Below are 23,538 nucleotides of genomic sequence, written 5' to 3'. Positions count from 1 at the left end.
GGCTGCTTCCATACTTACTACAGCATCTTTTGAAGAATAGTCAGTGATGGTCAACTTCTGTCTGTGCGTAGGCAATAGTAAAAATGACAAATTTATAAATCAAGAGTAGCTTAGGCTTAAAGCAAATCATAAAGCAAGAAAAGCAAACATGATCTGTGCAGAGAACGTTCCCTGAACGCGGATGTAAACATGCTTAACACCAGAATGTGTCTGTACGCACGGTCACGCATTCCCCCCCCCCCTCCTCACCTTTTCTTATATCGATTGGATAGTAATCACCTTTATTAGTTATGATAAACTATTTATTAATCTTCCTCGTCTCCTGTGTAGAAAAGGAGAAAGAACAACCACACCCAGAAAGTAGCAGCGGTGGAAGAACGGGCACGTTGGTAATGCTGCCTCTTTGCTTATCAGCGGACAACTAATGCTGGTAGTGAAAAAAGTTGTCGCAGTTTCACCTGAAAGGCGAAGCATCAATTGCGATAGCAAATTTGTAGAGAGCTATACGGAGTAATAATAGCAGCTTTATCAGCTGTATAAACGTGGACATGCAGCAGCACCGGCAACACGCAGAACTGTTGTCGACGCCGTCGGCGTTTTGTAACGTTTAACATTTGTTAGCCGGTGGAAAGCGGCCACCGGTGAAAGATAAACATTTATACGTGTCAATATATATATATATATATATATATATATATATATATATATGTGTGTGTGTGTGTGTGTGTGTGTGGCGTTAAAATATAGTACAATTAGCTGTATATACAGTGCAGCGATAGGCAGTTTATCGGAATCGCTTTCGAAACGGGGTCACTAGCACTGAACAGCTGCATCAGGGGAGCTAAAGGGCCACCTGCAGGAAGCTGCGTTATGCGCTCTTTGTTCAGACTGCTACTCTCCTTCAGTGCGTGGTATATCTGATCTAGACTTCGAGTGGTACAGGCTAGCATTGAAAAATGGCAATGTTTTCGCGAAGGAGCCCGTTCGCCATAACTGCTACATATATTTTCATACTAGTTGTTCAAGCCACGCAGGTAAATATTGTCACCGCATCGGCCTTTAAGGAGGCAGCCGTAGTAAGCACAGCAGCGGGTACCATGCGTGGTGGAATACATATCGTTGCTGAGGGCAGAAAAGTGTACAGCTTTACCGGTATACCCTACGCTGAACCACCACTCGGAGAGCTACGGTACAAGAAACCACAGCCAGCCACTCCATGGGGTGATGAAGTACTCGACGCTACGAAGACACCACCATCTTGCATGCAAATCAGTGTGTTTTCTGCAAGGCATCTGCTATGGGTCCCATATGGTACGTTCGCAAATTTCTTGTGATTTTTATTGTGCTTTCTTTGAATCCCTAATTACTATATACCGATGGCTTGAGAGTGCCTCGCTGGAAATTTTACTATTGGAAATCACAGAAAGTGGTTCACGTAAAGCGTGTAATGCGTACGAGAGTCGTCGACAACCTATCAATGTTATGACAAGTACATTCCTCGCAAACTCAATAAGAATGCGCAATAATAAATACCACAAAGCCAAAATAACATTCAAATATCAAGGGCCATTTATATCTACTTCCAGCAAAGCGTTATCCGGCGCTTGGCCGCATACCTAAGTGCATGAATATTGCTTTCACCCCTGTTTGATGGTGTCATCGCAGTGCTCAGCGCAGATGCGAACGAAGCAACGGATCCATGGCAACACCAGCAACAACCTACACCTGTATATTGAAGCGGTACCCATAAGAAATTGAGCGATGGGAAGGCGATAAATGTGCCGACATTTATGCCGACCTTTTCGAACGATGGCATCAGATTGTACGTGAACTTTAATAGCAGGAAGCTGACAAATAAACCCTCGAATGCTACCTGATGCCTCAAACCTGCCGGAGTCGAGACCCTCGCTGAGCAATGAATAAGAATAGGGGAAACTGAGGTGCCCCATAGTTTATAATCAAACCCACCGCACTCAGTCATGGGCTCCCAACCAGACATCAGTGTAATCATCGAAACAGCTTCCCTGTGCAAACAAATTGTAGATTCTACGGGCTGTGCGCATTGATCTCAGCATAGCTTTCTTGGGTTTTGGCGGTGAACCCTGTTCTTTTTTAAGGACGATTTGCAATTATAAAGCACAAAACGAAGTTGGACACATTTTCACTTGCGAAAGGGCAGCTCAACGAAGTTGTGGCGCTACAACATACCAACATTTGTCCTGTCTTCTTTTTTCTGGAGTTTTACGTGCCAAAACCAGTTCTGATTATGAGGCACGCCGTACTGGAGGGCTCCGAAATAATTTTGACCACCTGGGATTCTTTAACGTGCACTACAAGGCAAGCACACGGGCGTTTTTGCATTTCGCCTCCATGTAGCCTTTGTCCTGTCGACAAACGAATGATGGCTATGTAATGACGAAGACTCTGCGGCCATGCCGTTATGAACTCTGACGAAATTACGATGGCATGACCATGGCACAGCGATTTTTCAATAAACACGTTATTGTGAAGACGATGGTGTGATGGGGGGGGGGGGGTGACTGCACCTCGACAATAAGATGGCGACGACCTTATGACGTCGACGATATGACGGCAACAGGATGCCTACTATTGTACGATGACGATGACATGACAATTGCTGGATGACGACAATGAAAGGACTAGGACGGCATGATGACTATAGTACGACGAAGGCCTCATGACACCGGAGCAAATTCGATGTTGGTCTCGTGACAGCGGAGCAAAACGAGCATGTTGGTCTCGTGACAGTATAATGACGATGGTTTTACGAATAAGGAATGATGATGGAGAAATGGTGATGACAGCATGAAGGCATTAGGATGACGATTCAGAAACGACGGCGATTGTATGACGACATTGGGATCACGACGAAAGCATAACCACATTTGGGTGACGAAGACAGAATGCCGACTACGGGGCGACTACGACGGCATTACAAAGATGGTATGACCCCAAATGCACGACAACGGCCATGTGATGACGCCTAAATGCACGACGATAGAATAGCAATGGCGGCATCGTCAGGGTAGAATTTCGGCAGTTTGATTACGGCGGCGTGATGTCGAGGGCGTGAAGGCGTTCGAATGACGACGAAAGAGCGCCAATAATCATGTAGGCGTGACAACAGCCAAATTAAAACTCACTGATGTCAACGAAGTAAAGACAGCAGAACGATGACGATGTCATTACAAAGAAAATTATCACAACAGAATAAAGGCCATCAAATTGACGCCACTTGATTAAAGACTTCTAAGTGATAAAAACGGCGTGATTGTACTTGTGCTGACGTCCGCACTTACGCACATCACTTCCCATATTCCCGCACCTGATTTCGCACTATATAGTGGGCCGCTATGCATTATGCCTGGTACTGAATACTCGTGCAAGACAGCGCCTTATACAGATACAAAGTGTCAAATGCACCTTGTGCCAACCTTTACAAATATTTGAGTTCCACGCAGCTGGACAGAACAAATGTAATTTTGCTTGCCGCCATTGGGAGCAAGCCATACTATTATTATATATTTCGCCTAATGTACAGTTATTTATTATTAATAATCGCTTTCTGAAATATTTGAATTTTCTATGAAAATTTTTGAAACAGAAAATTCTAGGCCATTATGAAAATTTCCGTTACATCTTTCTATTCCTTGTTAGGCGGTGCATGAAAGTTTTTTCGAAGCCTGAAAGAAATGCGAAAAAGCACTTGAAGAGCGTCGCTTGGAACTTCACGCAGCACTTCCTTTTGTTTTACTGGCTTTCATTAACGTTTGGAAAAACATTTGTGCGAGACAAACATTAGCTGTTGGGTAAGGTTGCCGCTAGGGTGTCGTGAGCCAACGCTGAGAAAGAAGTTGTGACTGGGACGGCCACTATGCAAGATGCGGCGGCCGAAGAAGAAGTAGAGACTGAGCACGCCGGCTTGAGTCTTTGGACTCCATCTTGTCTAGATGTGTGTCTCGTCGACGCCGGGTGCATATTCAATTGTCTTTGCGTGGCAAAACTGGAGGAGGTTCGGGGTACGGTTCACCCGATACCGCAAACCACTCCAGGTAGGAGGAGTACCAGCCCCATACAAGTGAACACACCTGTCCAGCGGGCCAGCAGGAGACTCCGAGGCTTGCCTCCGGAGCTTGTTCATCTGTCCGAAACAACATCGATGGCCGCACGGAACGGTATGGAAGGAACGTCGACGTCTCTACCGACCATTATGCCAGGTACGGCCACAATGGCAACTCAGTACCTGCTGCAGTATCTACGAGTGCCGAAAGTGTTCCACGGGAATATCTTCCAGGATGACTGGTTAGCCCAGTTTGAGCGCGTTGTCGAGATAAACGAATGGAGTGATTCGGCGAAGTTCAGAAACGTCTACTTCAGCTTGGAGGACGGTGCTCGCACTTGGTACGAGAACCGAGAAGGGGTCATCAAATCGTGGCTAGAGTTCCGCCGTGTCTTGCTGGAGACCTCCACCAATGCTGATCGCCGCGAACGAGCCAAACTGGCGCTCCAATCCCGAATTCATCTGCCGAATGAGAGCGTGACGTCGCACGTCGAGGATATGACGCGCCGCTTTCGTCTGGTGGACCCAACCGTGTCAAAGGAAATGAAGATGCGCCATTTAATGCGGGGAGTTAAGGAACAGCTACTTGCTGGCCTTGTTCGAAGCCCGCCGAAGACCGTGGCTGAATGCTTGACCGAAGCCACCACGATGGAAAAGATGCTACAGCAGCGCTCAGCTTTCTATGAAAGACAATTGAATGCTACTTCACCTTCGGACCAGCGGTCAGCTCCGTATGACGGGCAAGCGAACGCGGCTTCACTGACAGACACGATTGCCCCTGGAAACGTGAACGTTCTCCGAGGCCTTAACCGCTCTGTGGTGCGTGATGAGCTTCAACGGCTCAGCTGCCTGCCTTAGCCCACGCTGGGTTCTATTTTTACCCTCGTGAGAAATCAAGTGCAGCAAGCGATCCAAGGTCCCGTTCCAAGCAGCAATACACCGCCTGTGACAGCAAACTGCAGCAGGCATCGTATACGGAAATTTTGGGGCGAGTCCCTGTCCCCGCTCCAACCCGTTTCATCCCCGCCACGCCTTACGCCGCGTTATACGTCCCGCTGCTCCCATAAGTGCAACTGATCCAACCTATGAAGGGTCGGCGCTGACTCCAAAGGAAATCTGACGACTGGCGTACCCCTGACAGAAGGCCTGTGTGCTATCACTGTGGAAAAGCCGGTCACGAGTGCCCATACCGCCACCTCGGACTGCAAGGTTTGGCCGCGGATTCACCAATGCCCAGATGTGGTAACAGGCCTAGGGAGATTGAAGAATACTTAAACGGAGAAATGCATTGGCGTTCCAGTTAATTTTGTGCTTCAGTGAATGAAGCGACGTTTTGTTAAGAACCTAACTGGAACGCCAATGCATTTCTCCGCTAAGTTCGGGAATTAATGTCTCAAAACTGGTGTCATCCCGAGAATTCGTTCCAAGTGGATCCGCCTTGCGAACTCCGTGGCTACAATTTTTAAATTGCAATATGAGCCATCAGGTAATTAGTTAAAAACTTAATTAGGGAATTTCTGTTAATTATTCAATTACGCATTTCAATTTCTTGTGCAAGTAATGTCCGCCTCTTAGAGTAGACCAGCTCATGAACTATAATTGTGCTATCTGCCACAGGCAACCTTTAAGAATTTTTGAAAGTGTTCGCTGAAACACCCTGTATATTCTTTTTAAACTATACCGTTTGTCACCAGAATTAGCGCTAATGATTAGATAAGGATAACGCGCTACCTGCACTGTTCCAACAGCAGCTTCAACAAATAAATCTCGGGAGAAGAAAAATAACGCTTTTATTTGGCTTACTGCAAACTGCTAAAGACGATGCCAGTGATAAGTGAAAAATAAACAAGATCTATATATTAGCCGGCGTGGACATCAAACTTGTCATTTAGACAATCAACGATCATGTCACGAAATTTTAAAGAAACTTGTACAAGAAGGAGCTGCGAGATATACACTCCATTTTCAAAGCAACGTGCTAGGTCTTTCCAGTGACTGATATATCTGCAAGCTTCCTGCAATTTGACTGTATTATTCGTAGTCTTGAAGTGTGCCCGTAGCTGTGTGGTGTATAATGTATGATACGTGACAAATTTTGCCAGAATTTCGCCACCATACATTTCTTAAAAAGTGACGTTTGTTCATGCATATATGGCCTAAGAGAGGGTTGTACATTTCAGTTAGAAGAAACTAAAAATGAATGCAGTAAGATTGTAAAAGAGCAGTGCCGTCGCGTGCAAGAAAGCGCGGTGGTTTCCAAACACATTTTTGCACAAATATATTCGAAGGACAGCTGGAGTATATGGCCTGAGAGAAGCTTCAGACAGCTTCAGTCGATAGCGAAGGATAAAGTGAAAGAAACGGGGGGTACCTTAAACAGACACTGCAGAATCAGACTTCAGGTAAATGCAAGTGTTACGTAATTGCAGGAGCCCCAGGCTACAACGTCAACGGCGCCAGCTATGTCGGCACATTTATTTTCTTTTCATCGCTCAATTTCTTATGGTCACCGCTAAAAATAGAGCTGTAGGTTGTTGCTGGTGCATGGATCTGTTGCTTCGTTCACAGCTGCGAAGAGCAACAAAGAAGGCCACAAAAAATGCCAAGAACTGCCTCTGCGGTCCTAGCTAAATTCATCATCATCAGCCTATATTTTATGTCCACTGCAGGACGAATTACTCCTGTCTTGCGCTACATTCATATTAGGCTAAAGAGGGAGAAATAATGCCTACTACGGGTCTTCCAAAACTGGCAAACAGTTTATTTTTCTAGAACAGAGCTATTATGAATGATACTTCCATTATACTATTTTCACCCCTCTGTTAGGCACAAACAAAGATCACTGTCAAAGAAAATCTTGAAGAAAGAAATATAAGAATTAATAACCCATGCATTTTTCTTAAAATGTGCATACTCGGGTCTTGGTTATAAAATTTTTTGAAGGATGGCGTCAGGTAGTACGTGAACTTTAGGAAAAGGAAGCTGACAAATATGCCCTCGTATGCTACCTGATGCCTCAAACCTGCCGGAGTCGAGACCCTCAATGTGCAATGAATTAGAATAAAGGCGACTTAAGAGCCCAATTGTTGGTATTCAAACTTGCTCCTAGTGATCACATACTACCTGGCGCCATCGTTCAAATAGGCTTATAACCTGGATCCCAGTCTGCACAGTTTAAGGAAAATACACGAGTTATTCATTCCTTATATTTCTTTTTCAGTAAACAACAATATACACAATCTTACGCTCTACATCTATAGCTTCAATATTTTTTTTTCACAGCAATCTTTGTTTCTGCCGAGCAGACAGGTGAAAATAGTAGAATTGAAGTATCATTCAGTATAGCTCTGTTCTAGAAAAAACTGTTTGCCAGTTTAGGATAACCCATAGTAGGCATTGTTTCTCGCTTTTTAGCCTGCTATGAATTTAGGTAGGACTGCCGAGGCAGTCCTTGGCATTTTTTGTTGCCTTTTTTGATAAAATTATAGCCTAAGGTCATAACATCTCCTCTTACTCCTGGACTCATATATGTGCATGGCAATTATACTGCTGTTCGGAAATATATCGCCGTTTTATTTAAAAGTTCTGTAGTTGGGATAGAGTGCATGTTCAGTAGTTATCATGCTTTTCAGCCACCCTTTTTTTTATCACAACATTTTACAGGCTCTTCCACCTACTAGAGAAATATTCCCTTTTGGTGAACTTCACAAACTTTCTTCATTTCGTTTCTCTTTAGAGTGCCCCAATCCATTCTTTAAAGAATCAGTGATGGTACCATGGTTCAGCTTAGAGCACTGCACGGGCCGATTTTTGCGGTCTGGGCCCGGCCCGGGCCCGTTTTTACATTGGGCGGCCCGCCCGAGCCCGATCAAAACTTTTATGGCGAGACCCGGGCCCGGCCCGAGCCCGGAAATAATCTACGTTACCCGCCCGGTCCGGCCCGCCACCTCTTTACCTTAAGCCCGAGCCCGGCCCGAGCCCGGCTCGACACCGGCCCGAACCCGGCCCGAAACCGAAAAATACATGTTTTTCAGAGTTGAGAAGCCCGAGAATAACTCGCAGAAAGCCCGTGCCCGGCCCGGGCCCGCGTCAAAAAACCCGAGCCCGGCCCGGGCCCGGGTCAAAAAGCACACGCCGTGCCCGAGCCCGGCCCGAGCCCGTGAAAAAACTGCTCTACCCGGCCCGGGCTTTAGGGTAAGCCCGAGCCCGTGCAGTGCTCTAGTTCAGCTACCATCCCTAACACTAAAATTCTAGAGATAATCGTGATCAGCGAGGCGAAATAATTGGTTGTGTACCATTGCGCGTCGCCTTTAAATATGAATGCGCTTGTTCGCTATCTGTTTATTTATTTCGTCAAGAATTCAATTTGAGACAATAATATGCCCCCTGGCGTGGCCGCTCTGAAATATTGACATGCGAAGATGAACAAAATATGCTGACAATAAAAAGCTACGCTTAATTATGTCGAATTGGGCAATCTATTCGGCTATACTAAATAGAATTAGACATCCATTGTTTATAGAGAGAGAGAGATTGTGGTTGTGAGGAAGAAGAGGCGCTATTAGGTTTGAAACACAATTAGAGCGCCAAGAAAGACACAGAGCAAGTTTACTCCTCAAAACACGCCCGGTAATAATAAACTGCGCCCGTTTGTCAAGCTTCACCACACTGCACCAGCCTTACTCAAATTAGAGTATTTTTGCAAGTTATCTTTCAAAAGGCCGCACAAATTTCAGCGACTTTCAGTTGGAAACGTGTATAGGATACGTCTCTTCTTTATAAATTTCCCCTTGCGTTACAGCAGTGATTTATTTTCTCACTGAAATACGGGTATAACGATACAGAGACGTTTCGACTAAGCGCTACAAATACGCATGGTAATAAAAATGCCATATTGACGTTGATCATTCAATGTGATTGAAATTTGGGTGGTATTCTTAAGAATAATTTTGGTAAATCTGTTGATTCAGTTGTGCTGGTTCAATGCGCTGGTTTTCGGCAGATAGCTGAAGAACAAATGTCTAATTATCTCGACATGTGTGCAGAATGGACGCTGGTTCCCATTAGACACGTCCAGGGGTCGTCCAGTACATGTTCTTGTAACTGGTGTCTTTTCATTGTGAACGTTGTGAATAGGTTTCTTTTGATGCGGTTCGTATTGAAGACTTACATTTAACGTCATCAGGCTCTGCGCAGCTACTTACCCACTCCGTATTGCGTCACAACGCGTCCCCTTATGGTCCCGGAGTTAATACGAAGAACTACGAAAACTGACGTCGGCAAACAAAAATATACAACTTACTAAATCAATATTACCACCCATTTCCTTGGACATTTTACTGAACAAGGGAGGGCTTTAGTTGCTTGCAGGAAAAACGCCGCACACATTAGGAGGTTGGGGAAGCTTTATTTTCCCGCGACTTAGCCTTTTTTGGCGGGTTTCGTTACTATAGCTTTATCGCCCCATGGGCTACCTGTTAGTGGAACAAAGTAAAATATTGAATACCCTGATCTCTGCGCTTCCACGGCCGCTGAAGCATTGAAGCCATACTGCTAAGCAAAAGTGGAGTAAAGAAGACTTGTCAAATTTGCGTGGTAGTACTTCTTTTGGAGCCGACCTACATTTGTGGCTTACTTCTTATTGAAGAAGTATAGGAATGTTTCTGTGTAATATTCAAAGAAATGTGGCAATCATGTCAAGCACTTCACCAGGACTTTCCTATTTTGCAACTGCAGACCGACCGAAGAGTGAGGACTGCCTCTACCTCAACGTATGGACACCGAAGCTGGGTTCATCGGCCCACCTGCCTGTGATGGCATGGCTACATGGGGGAGAATTTCAAGTTGGCTCGGCTGCAATGTGGCTCGATGACGGCGGAAATTTGGCTGCTCTCGGGCAGGTCGTCGTGGTCACCATTGCGTACAGGTGGCTCGCAAACTATAAAAAATAGTTTTACAATTGGCGGGAAACATTTCCTGCATTTGTGCTTTCTCGGTCTACCAACGCCACACAAGTCCATCGCTGTGTGCCAAACGTACTTATTGGTATATTTCATTCTATAAAAAAAGAACTGTGTAAGATTTTTCTGTGGCACGGAAGAGTGCAAAAAGCCCTGCATATTAAAAATAGAGGGCTTCATTATCCTGCGCGGAGCTGAAAGTTATTCTCTCCCGTGTATTGTTTAAATGCCACCCTCCTGAACAAGACCGTGTGTTCCGCGTAACTAAAACGAAACATTAACAACAAAAGCAGCACACCTTACACAAGTGACGCTAATAGCATGATGTTTGAAGTCAGCTTGAGCTTTGAGAATTTTTTGAGAAGGGCGATTGGTTGGTAATTGGTTACGTTAAATTACGCAAGACAAATACATACCTGCTTTATGCCACCAATAGTTTTGGAGAGGCTGTAAAACCCACAGAGACGCAACTACGGCGAGCCGTCAGCGTCTCGTCGACGACGACGATGTTGCGGCTCCGCGCGTTCGAGCTGAGCGCGAGGGTAGAACGCGACAAGACGCCTCGTCACAGAGCGATATCTATGGCCACGAATGAAGGTTGCGTGTTCGATCACGTCCGGGTCACCACTTGTGGGAAGATGTGACCCGTTTGGTTGCCCACATTTATTATATGCCCCTCACAGACGCTGTTGCTCTTGCCGCCGTTCTTCTTGGCATCTTGTCGGTCGTGTTCTACTCTCGCGTTCAGCTCGAACGCGCGGAGCAGCCGAGGCGCAACATCGTCGTCGTCGACGAGACACTGACGGCTCGCCATACAACCAATTAAGTAGTTTCGATATTATAAACACTACACTTCAGCCTTTATCGAAACTATGTATAGTCTCCACAAAATATGAATAAAAATGCCGTCATCGCGTACGTGACCGTCTAAAACGCAGCAACGCAAACTGTCTGTAAAGAACAAAGCGAAAGCCGCAGTGTTCGTTGAAACCCCATTGGTGTATTTGCCTCCCCGTTCAGCATCCACCAATCTATTACCATATTGACCACACAGCCGCTGACGATGGCCCACCATGGTTATGACCATGACCGATCGCTTTCATTTTTTGCATTCTTTAGAAGCGCTGTTGAAGGGACTCCAATCCGGACTGGGCAATACAATGCCCAGTCACGTAATGATTACTGATGTCTTGCGTTGTTGATTTAGAACTCTGAAAAATGCTCGCGAGAAAGGTAACTACATCTAATTAACTTGATTGGGTATCTCACTGCACGCTTTACAACATCTCAAATGCGACTTTTGTCTTTAACGTATTTCCTTTCTTTTCTACTTTCTTTAAATGAGCTAAAATATTCTACTAATAGCACTTCGAAAATCAGTCCGAGTAACTTACGGTAACTTCAAAAAATAAGGCGTGGTATTCACTTGTATACGGTGCACTACCGTATCTTTCAAGTTTGGTTTTATTCAATGAAACATTCAGTATATATTCTAACGGATCGTGTCATTCTTTGCAGAAATATCTCCATGCTCTCGTAATCACTGCTTTTAAACCATTTGTCGAGGTTTAGCTGCATCTCATCACCTCACTGCATGATTTTCATTTTATTAGGCCACTGAAAACTTCACAAAACAGAAATACCCACAAATTGTGAAGGAAACCCTAAACTACTTCATTTCAGGTGTATGAGTGCAAGTGGTTTTAGTATTGGATTCGAAAGGGCGGCTAAGAGGCCTTGTTTCAATATACTGCAATGCACGAACGTTCGCAAGAAATGTTCAGCTAACTATAACTATTTAGCACTAAGTTTCTGCAGTTCAGGAAACTTGATTTGGTTGAAATTGGACCGCCTGAAAAACGCTGCCATTTACTTAGTAGTAATTGGACGTGAAATAGTTCAGCAAATGTTTGCTAAGTTTAATGCATCTTCGTCCGTTTGCAAAACTGTGGATATTACGCTAGTAATGGTGGTATTGACGACAGCGGGATTTGGCACATTTATATTACTTTAGCTGCATTTTGTAAAAGACAGATAAGCTCTATATGTCCATACACTTACACGCTTTTGCTGTATTTTTCTTTGAATCACAGGCTGCAGTCGTATGGCTTCCTGTATGATGGAAGGGAAAACGCTCCTGGTAACCAAGCCTTTCACGACCAGGTACTGGCGCTGAAGTGGATACAAGACAACATCGAGGTGTTTGGAGGCGACCCAGATTCTGTGACCTTGTTTGGATGGAGCGCTGGGGGCATATCAACTGGTTTTCACCTCCTATCCCCAGGAAGTCAGAGTTTTTTCAAGAGAGCAATTATTCAGAGTGCCGGTGTTACAAACCATGGTCGTGCAAAAAGCCCGTCGACGATGCTGGACTATACCAAACAATTCGCGCAGATATTCGGTTGCTACAACACAAGTTCTGAATCAAACTTTTCCTCAGAGAGCATAGCTTGCCTGCGAAGTGTCAACGCCACACTGATCACGTCAGTTGAACAGACTTTTGTAGATATAGGGATTGGTAGGTTCGAACCCATTTATGGAGATGAATTCCTGCCTGTGGAAAACAGCGAAGCTTCTTTTCCAGGAGACAAAGACGTTATAATTGGCCACGTGGCAAATGAGGGGAGTATAATCATTTACAACATCTTCAGAGACACTTTCTCTCAAGTCCTACCACCTCGAAATATAAGCAAGGCTGAAATTATTCACTATTTAGGAACGATGTACAGTACCTTACCTCTTTCGGAATTGTTGAAGCTTCAAAGTATCTACATGGACAACATTTCGGATTTTGACTATGACCGAGTGCGCGAAGCCTTCATTCAGATTAACAGTGACTCCCGAATGGTTTGCGGTACATTTATGACAGCTTTGAAACTGTCCAATGCAACGGCTACAGCAAACACTGGCAAGGGTGTTTACGTTTACGAAATGGACTACGTCTCTCGCTGCAACAAAAGACGTCCCTGGTTCGGTATGACTCATGCGGACGAGACACCCCTTGAGTTTGGGAGACCCTTTGATCCCGACTATGGATGCTTGCCTGACATTCCGTTCAGTAAAAAACTCATCGACGTATGGACCAACTTTGCAAAAGGAAGGTGAGATGCGTTGTTATGAATACATTCCGTGCATTGAGAGGTTCTCTTTACACGTTTAGAAATAGGTCAATTACCATTTTGTGTGCAGTCAGGGAACTCCTGGGTACATAGGCATGTGTTCTTTCCTTTTTGCACGCTACGATTTTTTAGTGTTCACGAGCGATGACATTGTTTTATTTCATATTGATTGCAGAAGACCGATCGGGCCATCTGGAGCTGAGTGGCCGCAGTTCCAGCCAGATACTATGAAATTTCTTATGATCACTGCACAGAAAAGTGAGGTTAAGACCTTTGATTCTGGTGATCGCTGTGCTTTGCTTAAAGAACTTCAACTCTATTAAAGAACTAACTTTTTCCGGGAAGTGCAGCTTGTTCGAGAAAACGACCACGCAAAAAGGTTTTGCTTGAAATATCAGACACTGCTGCGCACCTTTTACGGCATTTCCTCTTGTCTTTCTGGTAATGTTGAGAAGTCCTTCATCTCGTCACGAAGCATGGTAGTCGCGTGTATTGCACGCTGGTCGGACACAGCGCTAAATAAACAAATGTATATTACACATTATACCATAGCCTACACACAAATGCACGCTGATAAATTGACCTCGATGCAACAAGGCTTGCTCAGGGAGGAGATGCTGATTTATGACCCTTTAAGGCTACGGTGCAACCTTTTCGTACACAATAACTTTGAAGGGGTTCGTCATCAATTGTTTAGCGTTGTTGAATGTGGCGATTAGATATGACTGGTCCACTATATTCAGTAAAAAAAGGAAGCCATCATATAATGCACTCCCAAAGGAAGCATTTAGGTTACCACAAATCAGGCGTGGCCATGCCAATACAGCAAGATTAACGTGCAGTGTTTATTCACAACGACGTTTAGTAAAGTATAGTATAGTAAAGTATAATGAAGAAAATGCGTCAGCCAGTCCTACACAACCAATGCTTCAAAAAAATGGAATTCTTTGATATCAAAACCTCCAACGTGGCAATCACCGCTGAAAATAATAATTTTGTTAGACATCAATGTTGATGTTTTTAGATATCCGCAAAACAAAAGTAGTGTTGAAACTTTCCAGAAAAATATGTTTCATCCAATACCTCCAAAAAAAGGGGCACCTTCCTCTGTGCCTTTTCGCGAGCCGTTTGCATTTCTCCCAAGCAAGCGAATCAAAGACTAAGTTGGTCCTGTAGTTGTCATACACGCTCTTTCGCGAATTCATGCGTGAACGTTACGTTTACGTAACGCAGAGGCGTATCTGGACACGTAGGAGTGTTCCCCAGCCGACACTAGTGTTATGTCATGCACCTTCTCGAAAACACCCGCGGCAGAACTCAACTCGGCAAACCAACTCTGCTTTCGTCAAAGTCCTGGTTTTAGCCCATGATTCACGCAAGAAATCCGTGCAGGTAAATGGGGCTTTCCCGTTGGGGGCCAACAAGCATTTCTTGGAAAAAAAACTGGAAGCACGCTCTACTTTCGTGTGTACAGTGTGTTGAAGAAAATCAGAAAACTGTGATTCTGGCTAATACAAATTGTTTGCTTAACTTGTTTGCTAAATTGAAATAAAGAGCTAATAGGTCCGCTCCATCGCCGTATGTTCAATAAATGAATTGAGAGAAATAGTGATGTGTATTTATTTATTTATGCTCGCATTTTGAAACACAACAAAGCATAGCGAACACAGAGTACAATGCTTAGCATGAAAAGCACGATCGCATAGATATTGTCACGGGACCGTTACCCAAGCGCGCGCACGAGGATGCAGCGAAAGCGCCTCGGCTAGTGTGTGGATTTCGCCACATTGCCTGTTGTACGCGTATATATAAAAGGCCCTGCAAATACATATTTTACCTCTCACTTTGCTTGTTACAATTTAGTGGAGGTGCGGGGTATCGATCCCCGTACCTCTCGTGTGAGAGAGAGATTTTGCAACTATCGCCTGGCCACTTACCGAACATCTTAAGAAAGACGTCCATTTCTCCTGGGGTTCTTCAAAAGCTTCAGCTTTTACCACGCTGATAACCATGCTCACGACACCCCCTATTCTGACTCACTTTGATGATTCCGCCCTTACGAAGGTCCGCATCGATGCAAACGGTCATGGCACAGGCGCTGTTTTAACACAACAGCAGCATGGACACAACCCAGTGATAGCTTACGCCAGCTGACTCCTTTCCAGATCCGAGCAGAACTACTTCATCACCGAGAGGGAATGTCTCGCTCTTGTCTGTGCTGTGGCAATATTTCGACCCTACCTCTACGGCCGACAGTTCTCTGTTGTCACTGACCATGTTGTTGGTTTTCATCCCTGAAAGATCCAACCGGCCGCCTCGATCGCTCGGCTTTGCGACTGCAGGAGTACTCCTATTCCGTCATCGACAAGTCTTGTCGATTGCAACAGGATGCGGAATGTCTATCCCGTCACCCGGTGGACCCACCCGACTGTGACTCCGACAACACTACAACAGCCTATGTCATGCAGATCTCGAACCTCACCTATATTGGAGCTGAACAAAGGCATGATGTCGCACTGCAACAACTTATTGCACGGCTGCAGTCTTCGCCTTCAGACGCAGACCTCCGAATGTTCTTACTCAGGGACGGAATACTGTACAGTCGCAGTATGTTCCCTGACGGCCCCGAGTCCCTGCTTGTTATTCCGGAACAGCTGCGGCTGGCTGTCATTGCTCAACTTCACGAAGTACCCATGACGGGCCACCTCGGCTTTTCTCGTACATACGACCGCTCGCGCCGATGATTTTACTGGCCCGGCATGTATCGGTCGGTGCGTCAGTACGTCGCTTCGTGCGAGCTCTGCCAACGCCGAAAGAAGCCCACCATTTCTCCTAGTGGTCCCCTTCAACGCCTGGATATCCCGTATGCGCCTTTCTTCCGTGTCGGTGTCGACTTGCGTGGCCCTTTCCCAGTGTCTTACTAAGGAAACAAATGGATCACCGTCGCGACAGATTACGCGACACGGTATGTAATCAAGCGCGCCCTCCCTACAAGCTGTGCAACTGACGTCGTCGACGCTTTGTTGCGCGATGTTATACTTCGTCACAGTTCCCCCACACAACTTCTTACGGACAGAGGCCCGCAGTTTCTCTCAAAAGTAATCGCCGACACTCTTACATCGTGCGCAATCCGGCATAAGCTCACCACCGCTTATCCTCCCCAGACTAATAGACTCTCAGAACGCTTTAATCGCACGCTCACGGACATGTTGTCGATGTACATGTCCTCGAATCACCGCGATTGGGACGTTAACCTTTAATTCGTGACGTTCGCCTGCAATTCATCACGCCACGATGTCACCTATTTCCCTCCATTTTATTTGTTCTTCGGCCGTGATCGAGTTTTACCCATGGATACCCTGCTGTCTTCTGATACCTACCACGACTGAATATGCCCACGACGCCATTGCTCGAACTGATCACGCCCGTCACCTTGCTCGCCACCGATTAGCCACATCGCAAGCCAGACAGAAAACTTTATACGACAGGCATCGCCGGCTCAACCATTTTCCGCCAGGTTCTCTCGTTCTTTTCTGGACTCCAACGCGCCGAGTCGAACTCTCAGAAAAACTTCTGTCGCCTTACAGTGGCCCTTACCGTGTTCTTTCGCAAGTCACCGACCTCACCTATGAAATTGCACCCTTCCAAACCCCGACATCGTCGACTCGCCGCTCACAATGTGAAATTGTGCACGTTGTACGGCTCAAACCGTATTATGTCCGCGAACCTTAGCCGTCTTCCCCTTGATACTTGCTTCTCGTGTCCCTGAACAGCACCGAGTAGGGGCTCCTGCCACGGGGGCTTGTGTCACGGGACTGTTACCCAAGCACGCGCACGAGGACGCAGCGAAAGGAACACGATGAAGGCGCGCCGCGGCTCGTGCGTGGATTTCACCATATTGTATGTTCTAAGCGCATATATATATATATATATATATATATATAAAGAGAGAGAGAGAGGCTCCTGTAAATTGTAAATACATATTTTACCTCTCGCTTTCCTTGTTCCAATATAAGTTAGGTGTACCACTCAAGCGGGAAAACAACCAAGAGGAGAACTTGATCAAACGAAATCGCACCAAGACATGTCAGTGTTTTATTTGTACAGCAAGAATAAGGTCCCTCCTAGCGAATGTTTGTTGTCGGCGTCCACGTGATGTACCGTATAAACTCCTAGTGCTTGAAGATCCATCGCGACGCAGCCTGCATGCTGTGGTTGAGAGGGAAAGCGTGCAAGGGGGAGCTGATAATATTGTTGTGGATGGTGGCTTGATACCCACCGTCTGCCCTCGCGCCTAATATTAGGTAAGCGCGTCTGCTCCAATATACCGACAGTGATTGCGCATGGCGCTGCCGAGCGCACAGGCGGTCCACGTGCCCTGTCGTGTAGGTAATCTGTGCTGGGTGCAATATTCGACGTGCCGAGATGGCTGGTGACTTCATGTGCGTTTTATTTGCGCACGTCTAGTTTAGTAGGTCACGCAATCTCGGGTTTTGGAGGAGCATTGAAACGAAACGCATGAACGAAGCGTTCGTTTCCCACGGCCGCCCTCTTCATCAAGCCAGCGCTCTGACAAGGAGTGTTCGCGGTTGCCGAGTGAAATCTGCTGATGTGTGCCTGTGCGCTCGTTACGTCCATGCTCGTTAATTTCATTAGTAAGCGAACCTTTGCTGCAAATTATATGGTCGATAAAACTACAGATCTCACTTCGTGTAGTCAGCTAGTACTTTGCTACCACTATCTATACATCGCGTTTAGAAACATTGCGATTTTATTTGAGTGTAAAGTACTAAGAAACACAAATGCGAAGCTGTAAATAAATAACAACGCCGCCAAGTAACCTGGTTTTAAGAGAAGATGGAATTAGCATTCATTTCTAGCACTGAATAAACCAAACCAATATATCACGTGAGGAGCTTGGAAATCACGAATAAGGGCACATGGAACGCCGTACAACCTTACTTTCGACTAGAGCAACATTTCGTGTGCCTTCTGTCCTTCAACGTCTTGTGTTGCTCTTCGCTTAAACATTTTCACCATCTTTTTCAACCGTTTCGTGTCAATGCGAGATGTGAATGAATGTGGTGAGCGCTATCTAAGATAAGCACGTCGAAAGCCTGCAACCACTCTCCACTACGATTCGTACGACATCAATTACGGGAGGCACCATAATCATATTGAGAAGGAGAAATATCGCTTCCTTCCTACAAGATACAATAACATTTACATCAATAACCATTTCAGTATAAATAGAACTACTAAATTCAAGCTTTCTGTGGATTGTACTCGCCACCACATGGGGGCGCCACCAAAAGCAAAACGGCAGAAATTTCTTTCAGTTTGAAAGAGTCACAGAAGTAGGTGCTCAGTTCATGGATATAAAGTTAGAAGTATGGTATATGATTTAAGTGCGAGTACAGCCTCGTAGCACAAGTCCACCTTCAATTTTAGGTACCCGCTGTCAGAATTCTTGAAGAGGAGGATGGCCGTTCGGTCAAGCTAATAAAATGAGTGCTATACTAGACGCGCATTCATGCATTCTAGGCTAGTTTCCCAACCAAGTCACCAGGTGGGCAAATCCAGACCAATAAGGGATCGTTGTAATCGAGACGTGTTCATCTCTGATGCGTAAATAAGGTCAAAAAAGTGTGAGCCGCTTAGAAATGTAGTTTTATCCTCCCTAAACACAATCTTTTCCATAACGTAAATAAATAAGCCTCAAGGTGCAGAGTAACAGTTGTCTTTTTATGAATGAATAAACATAGCGGAGCGTGCGCTGCAATGGCCCGAACAGAGGGACGTGATACACGCCGTGGTAGGACTTATGTGAATTCAAAAAGATATTGAGTTTGTGCCGTGTTATCAAGACGCCATGGACGGCCCTTTTTCATCTTGGCAAGAATGAGGGTCAACAGAAGCTAAGAGGACAAATATTTTACAGTCACTATTGGCGCTCACTTCCGGCGATCTGTTGCCGTTAGTACAGGTGAGCTCTCATTTTCGAAGGAGAGATTACATAGAGGCACATAAACTGCATTACCAGCATAATAGTCGAGTTCTCCATGAAAAAAAATTAAAATCGCTGTTTGGCCCTAAAGGCGAAGCATCGATTGCGATAGCAAATTAGTCGACGTCGATACGAAGTAAGGCTAGTAGTTTTATCGGTCGTATAAACTTGTCAACATATGCCTACTAACTAAATCAAGAAGCATGGTGTCACGCACGCGCAAGCAAACATGCACGCATATCACTCTATGACCGCGGAAACTCAGTCAAAACGCTGGATTGAGGAAGCGCTGCAGCAGCATTGAGTGAGTCGACCTTCATGCTGCCTCTCGCATCAACGCGAACTAAGCTGTGAAAACGCAGCGCGCGGCGGACTCTCTCCCCGTCGCAGATAGCTTTCAAGATACCGGGGACCGGGAGGGCGCGCGCGGGCGCTCGATCCCCGAGGGGCGTCGACGGGCGTCGGGAAATTGCGCGCTAGAAAGACGGCGCGCTTCATCACCGCTTTCTTGCCTTGCATGCGCAAGGTTGAACCGCTGTCACCGGGTCACCCTCGCACGCTTTCACTCGCACATACGACTTTAAATGGCCTTTCAAAAAAGTGGGACGCGTATGTGCCACTAACCATTTAGGGTATCAATGTACAAATGCTTCCAAATGGTCCCCCCGTGAAACGAAACACTAGAAATGTTTGGGTGGTATGAGCAAATGATGTGCTTGGACATAAGTTTAAACTAATGTGACTTGTCTACAGGCGGCTGTATATTCAAAAATGTGGCATCTACTTATCACACAAGAATAAATGGATTTTTCTTTTTTGAAAAGTTCGGGTCATTTGTCCACACTGCGCTACCAGCGTCTCAATTAAAAATAACATGGAATCACTTACTTGGTAAAACTGACCAAAGCATTACGGACAAAGCCCCCCACCTCCCATCTAGAAGCGGAGGACATACACAAAAAAAATTTGCACGAACATCTCGCCCATGGGTCGAAGAATGACACAAGTGCCTTTTAGCACGTGCGCCTTTTCGCACGTGCATTCACAAGGGTGAGTTTTGCGTACTAGTTATCGCCTTAGTGTACAAAAGTTGGTGCTTATTACGCACTCAACGTGTAAATCTCAACGCAGGAATGAGGAATAACTTATCGGGCATGTTGAGAAATTTCTTTTCGCTATGGAATGCGGGCCAAATCCAAGACGTGTTCGCTGAAGGAAAGGCATTTTTCGAGCGTTTGCATTGTTCTCGTCACCTAATACCCACTCCCAAAACAATTATCACACGAAGCGTTGACACTAATCGTTATTAAGGCCGCACCAAGGAAATGAGATAAGTACTCCTTTTTGCCGCTGAAAACCGTTTTCTTTCATATAACAACGTCCGAAGTATTTGTCCTACTGTCCTACTGAGACCTAATTTAAATCAATATTGGGATCGCTCGGCGAATTCTTTTGTGCTACTAACCGGGCAGTACGTTTATTGTGGCCTTCGAAATTGTGCGAGTAAGCGCACCTCTATTCTGAATAATAAAACGATGAGTCATCGCATAACATTTTCACATATAATGTTCCCTTAATTGTATCTCTAAATTCTACAAACCTCTAGTGCAATGAGTAAATTGAGTGAAAAAGCGCTCAACCTGGCACTCGGCCGCGCAACGCTTGAACTAGCGATGCTGGGCGATCGTGGCCTCGCATTTTCCGGAAGTGAGCGCGAACTTTTCATCTTATTACTCATGTTGATGATAATTTATTTTCGCGCGTCTCAGACTTACGGCCGTCACTGCGCGTTGCACAGCGCAGCTTCCAACACCGACACCGCGTTCCAGGAGACCCGCTCCGTCTCTCTCTCGTTCTCATAGCGCGCCAAGCCTCTTCACCTCGCAGAGCACGGGAGTACGAACGCGCCAGCTGTGGACGAAGACGATGACGCTCGAACGCAATCATATGGTTGGCATAAATGTGTCCTCTCAAAATTTCTGCTGGCAATGAGTTCACTATTGCTTTGTGGTAAATGTTTCCCTTTGCCTCATTTTGTGTTTTGTTAGGCGCACATTTCAAACAATGTAATGTGGCCAATCCCCCCTGTGGGTACGAGCCATGTTTTGAGGCAACAACAACAATACCTGCTCTGCAGGCGTAGCTGTATAGCCTATAGTAGTTACAACGCTCGCTTTGAAACCGGGGGTACGCGGGTTCGAGTCCTGCCTCGGCAAGCACGTTTATTTTCTTCTTTGCTAGTATCTTGCCCCGCACCACAGATTACGGCTGGCTTAAACAGCTTCGCGGTTAAAAAGTTAGCGGAGCTTATAGCGGCCTGTTTGCATTCGTCGTTTACCCGACAAGACAAACAAAAAACGCATATCATTGTGCTCGTATGAGCAACATTTCATTTTCCTTTCATAGGATGCTCTACTGCAGACGCCGAAATTGGGATGTAAATAATTTTCTTTTGAATTAGCTTTTTGGATGTTTTCTTCAGCTACAGTGGTATGTCAAATTGCTATAGAGGCGCTTAAGCGAGCTCTGAAAGCGGATGGTGTTGCATGTAAATCTTCGTGCTAATAATGCATGTCAATATATTCTTCTGGAAAGCGAAAGAAGCGCCAACGATACTTCCGAGAAGGACGAGAACTGGAGCGTACTCTTCATCCTTAGGGAAATTAGAGGAACGTCAACGAGCGCTAAAATTAGAAGAAGGAAGAACGCGCACTATCTGTGCGGCGGGAGGCATCCACATTTCAACCCAAAAGAACAACTGGTTTCCTGTGTTCGTGAAAGACACACTTAACATTGACTTCGTAAATTCGGAAACACTGCCAACGCCGCGCACAGTGGGTCTCATGCATTGTGTGTTCACGAGGGTCTTCACTATTTGAAGATCCACAGCTGCGTTTCTACTTTAGCCTTGATGGGCTGCTACTCACCTTTCTCGACCAGCCCTCAGCATATGCCAATGTCAACCAGTGCATCTCAACATAAACATACTAAACTCATAGGATATATAAATCGATGGGTTAATAACAGAGGTTTCAATTCCACTAGAGCGTGCCGTAGGCTATACTTTAAATATCTCTTACATATTGAGTACATGAGTCCGTATACTTCTCCCCTATGGGATTGATCTCCAGCTTTGCTTGGTATTTGCCCAATTACTATTCCTGTGCATCCGTATAACCGGCAGACGCTTTGGATTAACACATCTGAGGAACCATCTAGGCCGGTATTTTGTAGCGATGCCTTTCTGGTGATAATGCCTTTTGGCGCTTATCGCGCTTTGTCAGTGGTCAGAGCAACGGTCGTCTCGCGTTATCAACTTCATCAGCCGGCCGTGAGCGGTGGAGGATAAGACTAGTATAGAATAAGTCATAAGGCATCGCTACGAAATACCGGTCCTAAAGAAGTTAGTGCGATGCCGTGTGTCATCGGCGCAACTCCTTTTTGCAAAGGGTCCTTCGGAGTAACAAAAGGGCTTTCCTGCAAAGGACTTTACATTTGTCCGTGTGTCAGGAGTATAAGTGCATTCGCGATGTACCGGTAGCTTCGTATGCGCTGCGCTTTTGACGTTTCGTTCGCGTTGAAGCGAGAGCAAGCGCGAAGGAAAACTTGCTCGCTGCCGCTGGGGCGCTTTTTCACTACAGCGTTTTCTCGAGTTTCCCCGGTCATCGAGCGAGATGTGTTCATGTTTACCTGTACGCGCGTGACACCGTGCTTGTTGATTTAGTTAGTAAGCGAATATTTACAACTCTATACGGCCGATAAAACTACTAGCCTTACTTCGTATAGCTGTCTACTAATTTGCTATCGCATTGGATGCTTCGCCTTTCGGGCGAAACTGCGGCTTTTTTATTGACCTGGAGTTGCTTGGCCACAATCTTCGTGACGTGAGGATTGCTTACATTTTAGCGAGGAATTAGCCTATTCGATTTTTAAATAACACTTTTCGTAGTGCTCCTACTCGTTGCCGTCACCACACCGTCACTACATAGGGCGAATGCTACACTAGATACGCTTTAATACAACCATATATATTGCTTTCGATATCTTGTGAAATATTATAATAATAAATTTTATTTGTCTGTTAGCTTACCACTCCTGTACGTTCGTCACATTGCGTTTTTGTAACAAATGGTGCATTTCTTGAACAGCTCCGGAGACACTTTTTGTAGATTCCCTTGTAGTACCATCTCATATTGGCGCACGCTCCGTCATCTCCGCCAGGGAATGGCAAAGAGCACCTTTCATATCCGCGAAAGTACAAGGAACAATTTAGGCCGCACAAAGGCACCATCGACTGAATGTTTTAAAATGCGCGAGGAAATCAGGGCAGTGGCCTAAAGAGCAACAGGGTAGTTTTCAAACAATCCCAAT

The 23,538-nt window shown here is 45.5% G+C and overlaps 1 protein-coding gene across 1 annotated transcript; it reads left to right on the top strand.

Annotated features, from left to right (window-relative positions):
* The first annotated feature begins 937 nt into the window (after window positions 1-937).
* Window positions 938-13,538, top strand: LOC119465306 (acetylcholinesterase-1-like). Its single transcript, XM_037726105.2, has 4 exons — window positions 938-1,311; window positions 9,818-10,007; window positions 12,135-13,142; window positions 13,336-13,538. Exons 1-4 carry the CDS (start codon window positions 957-959, stop codon window positions 13,481-13,483), a joined length of 1,701 nt encoding a protein of 566 aa, XP_037582033.2. The 5' UTR covers window positions 938-956; the 3' UTR covers window positions 13,484-13,538.
* The last annotated feature ends 10,000 nt before the right edge of the window (window positions 13,539-23,538 follow it).

Source organism: Dermacentor silvarum, chromosome 9 (assembly GCF_013339745.2).
Source record: "Dermacentor silvarum isolate Dsil-2018 chromosome 9, BIME_Dsil_1.4, whole genome shotgun sequence".
Lineage (NCBI taxonomy): Eukaryota > Metazoa > Arthropoda > Arachnida > Ixodida > Ixodidae > Dermacentor > Dermacentor silvarum.
The sequence above is the reverse complement of the archived record's forward strand: the minus strand, read 5'-3'. Positions and strand labels throughout refer to the sequence as shown.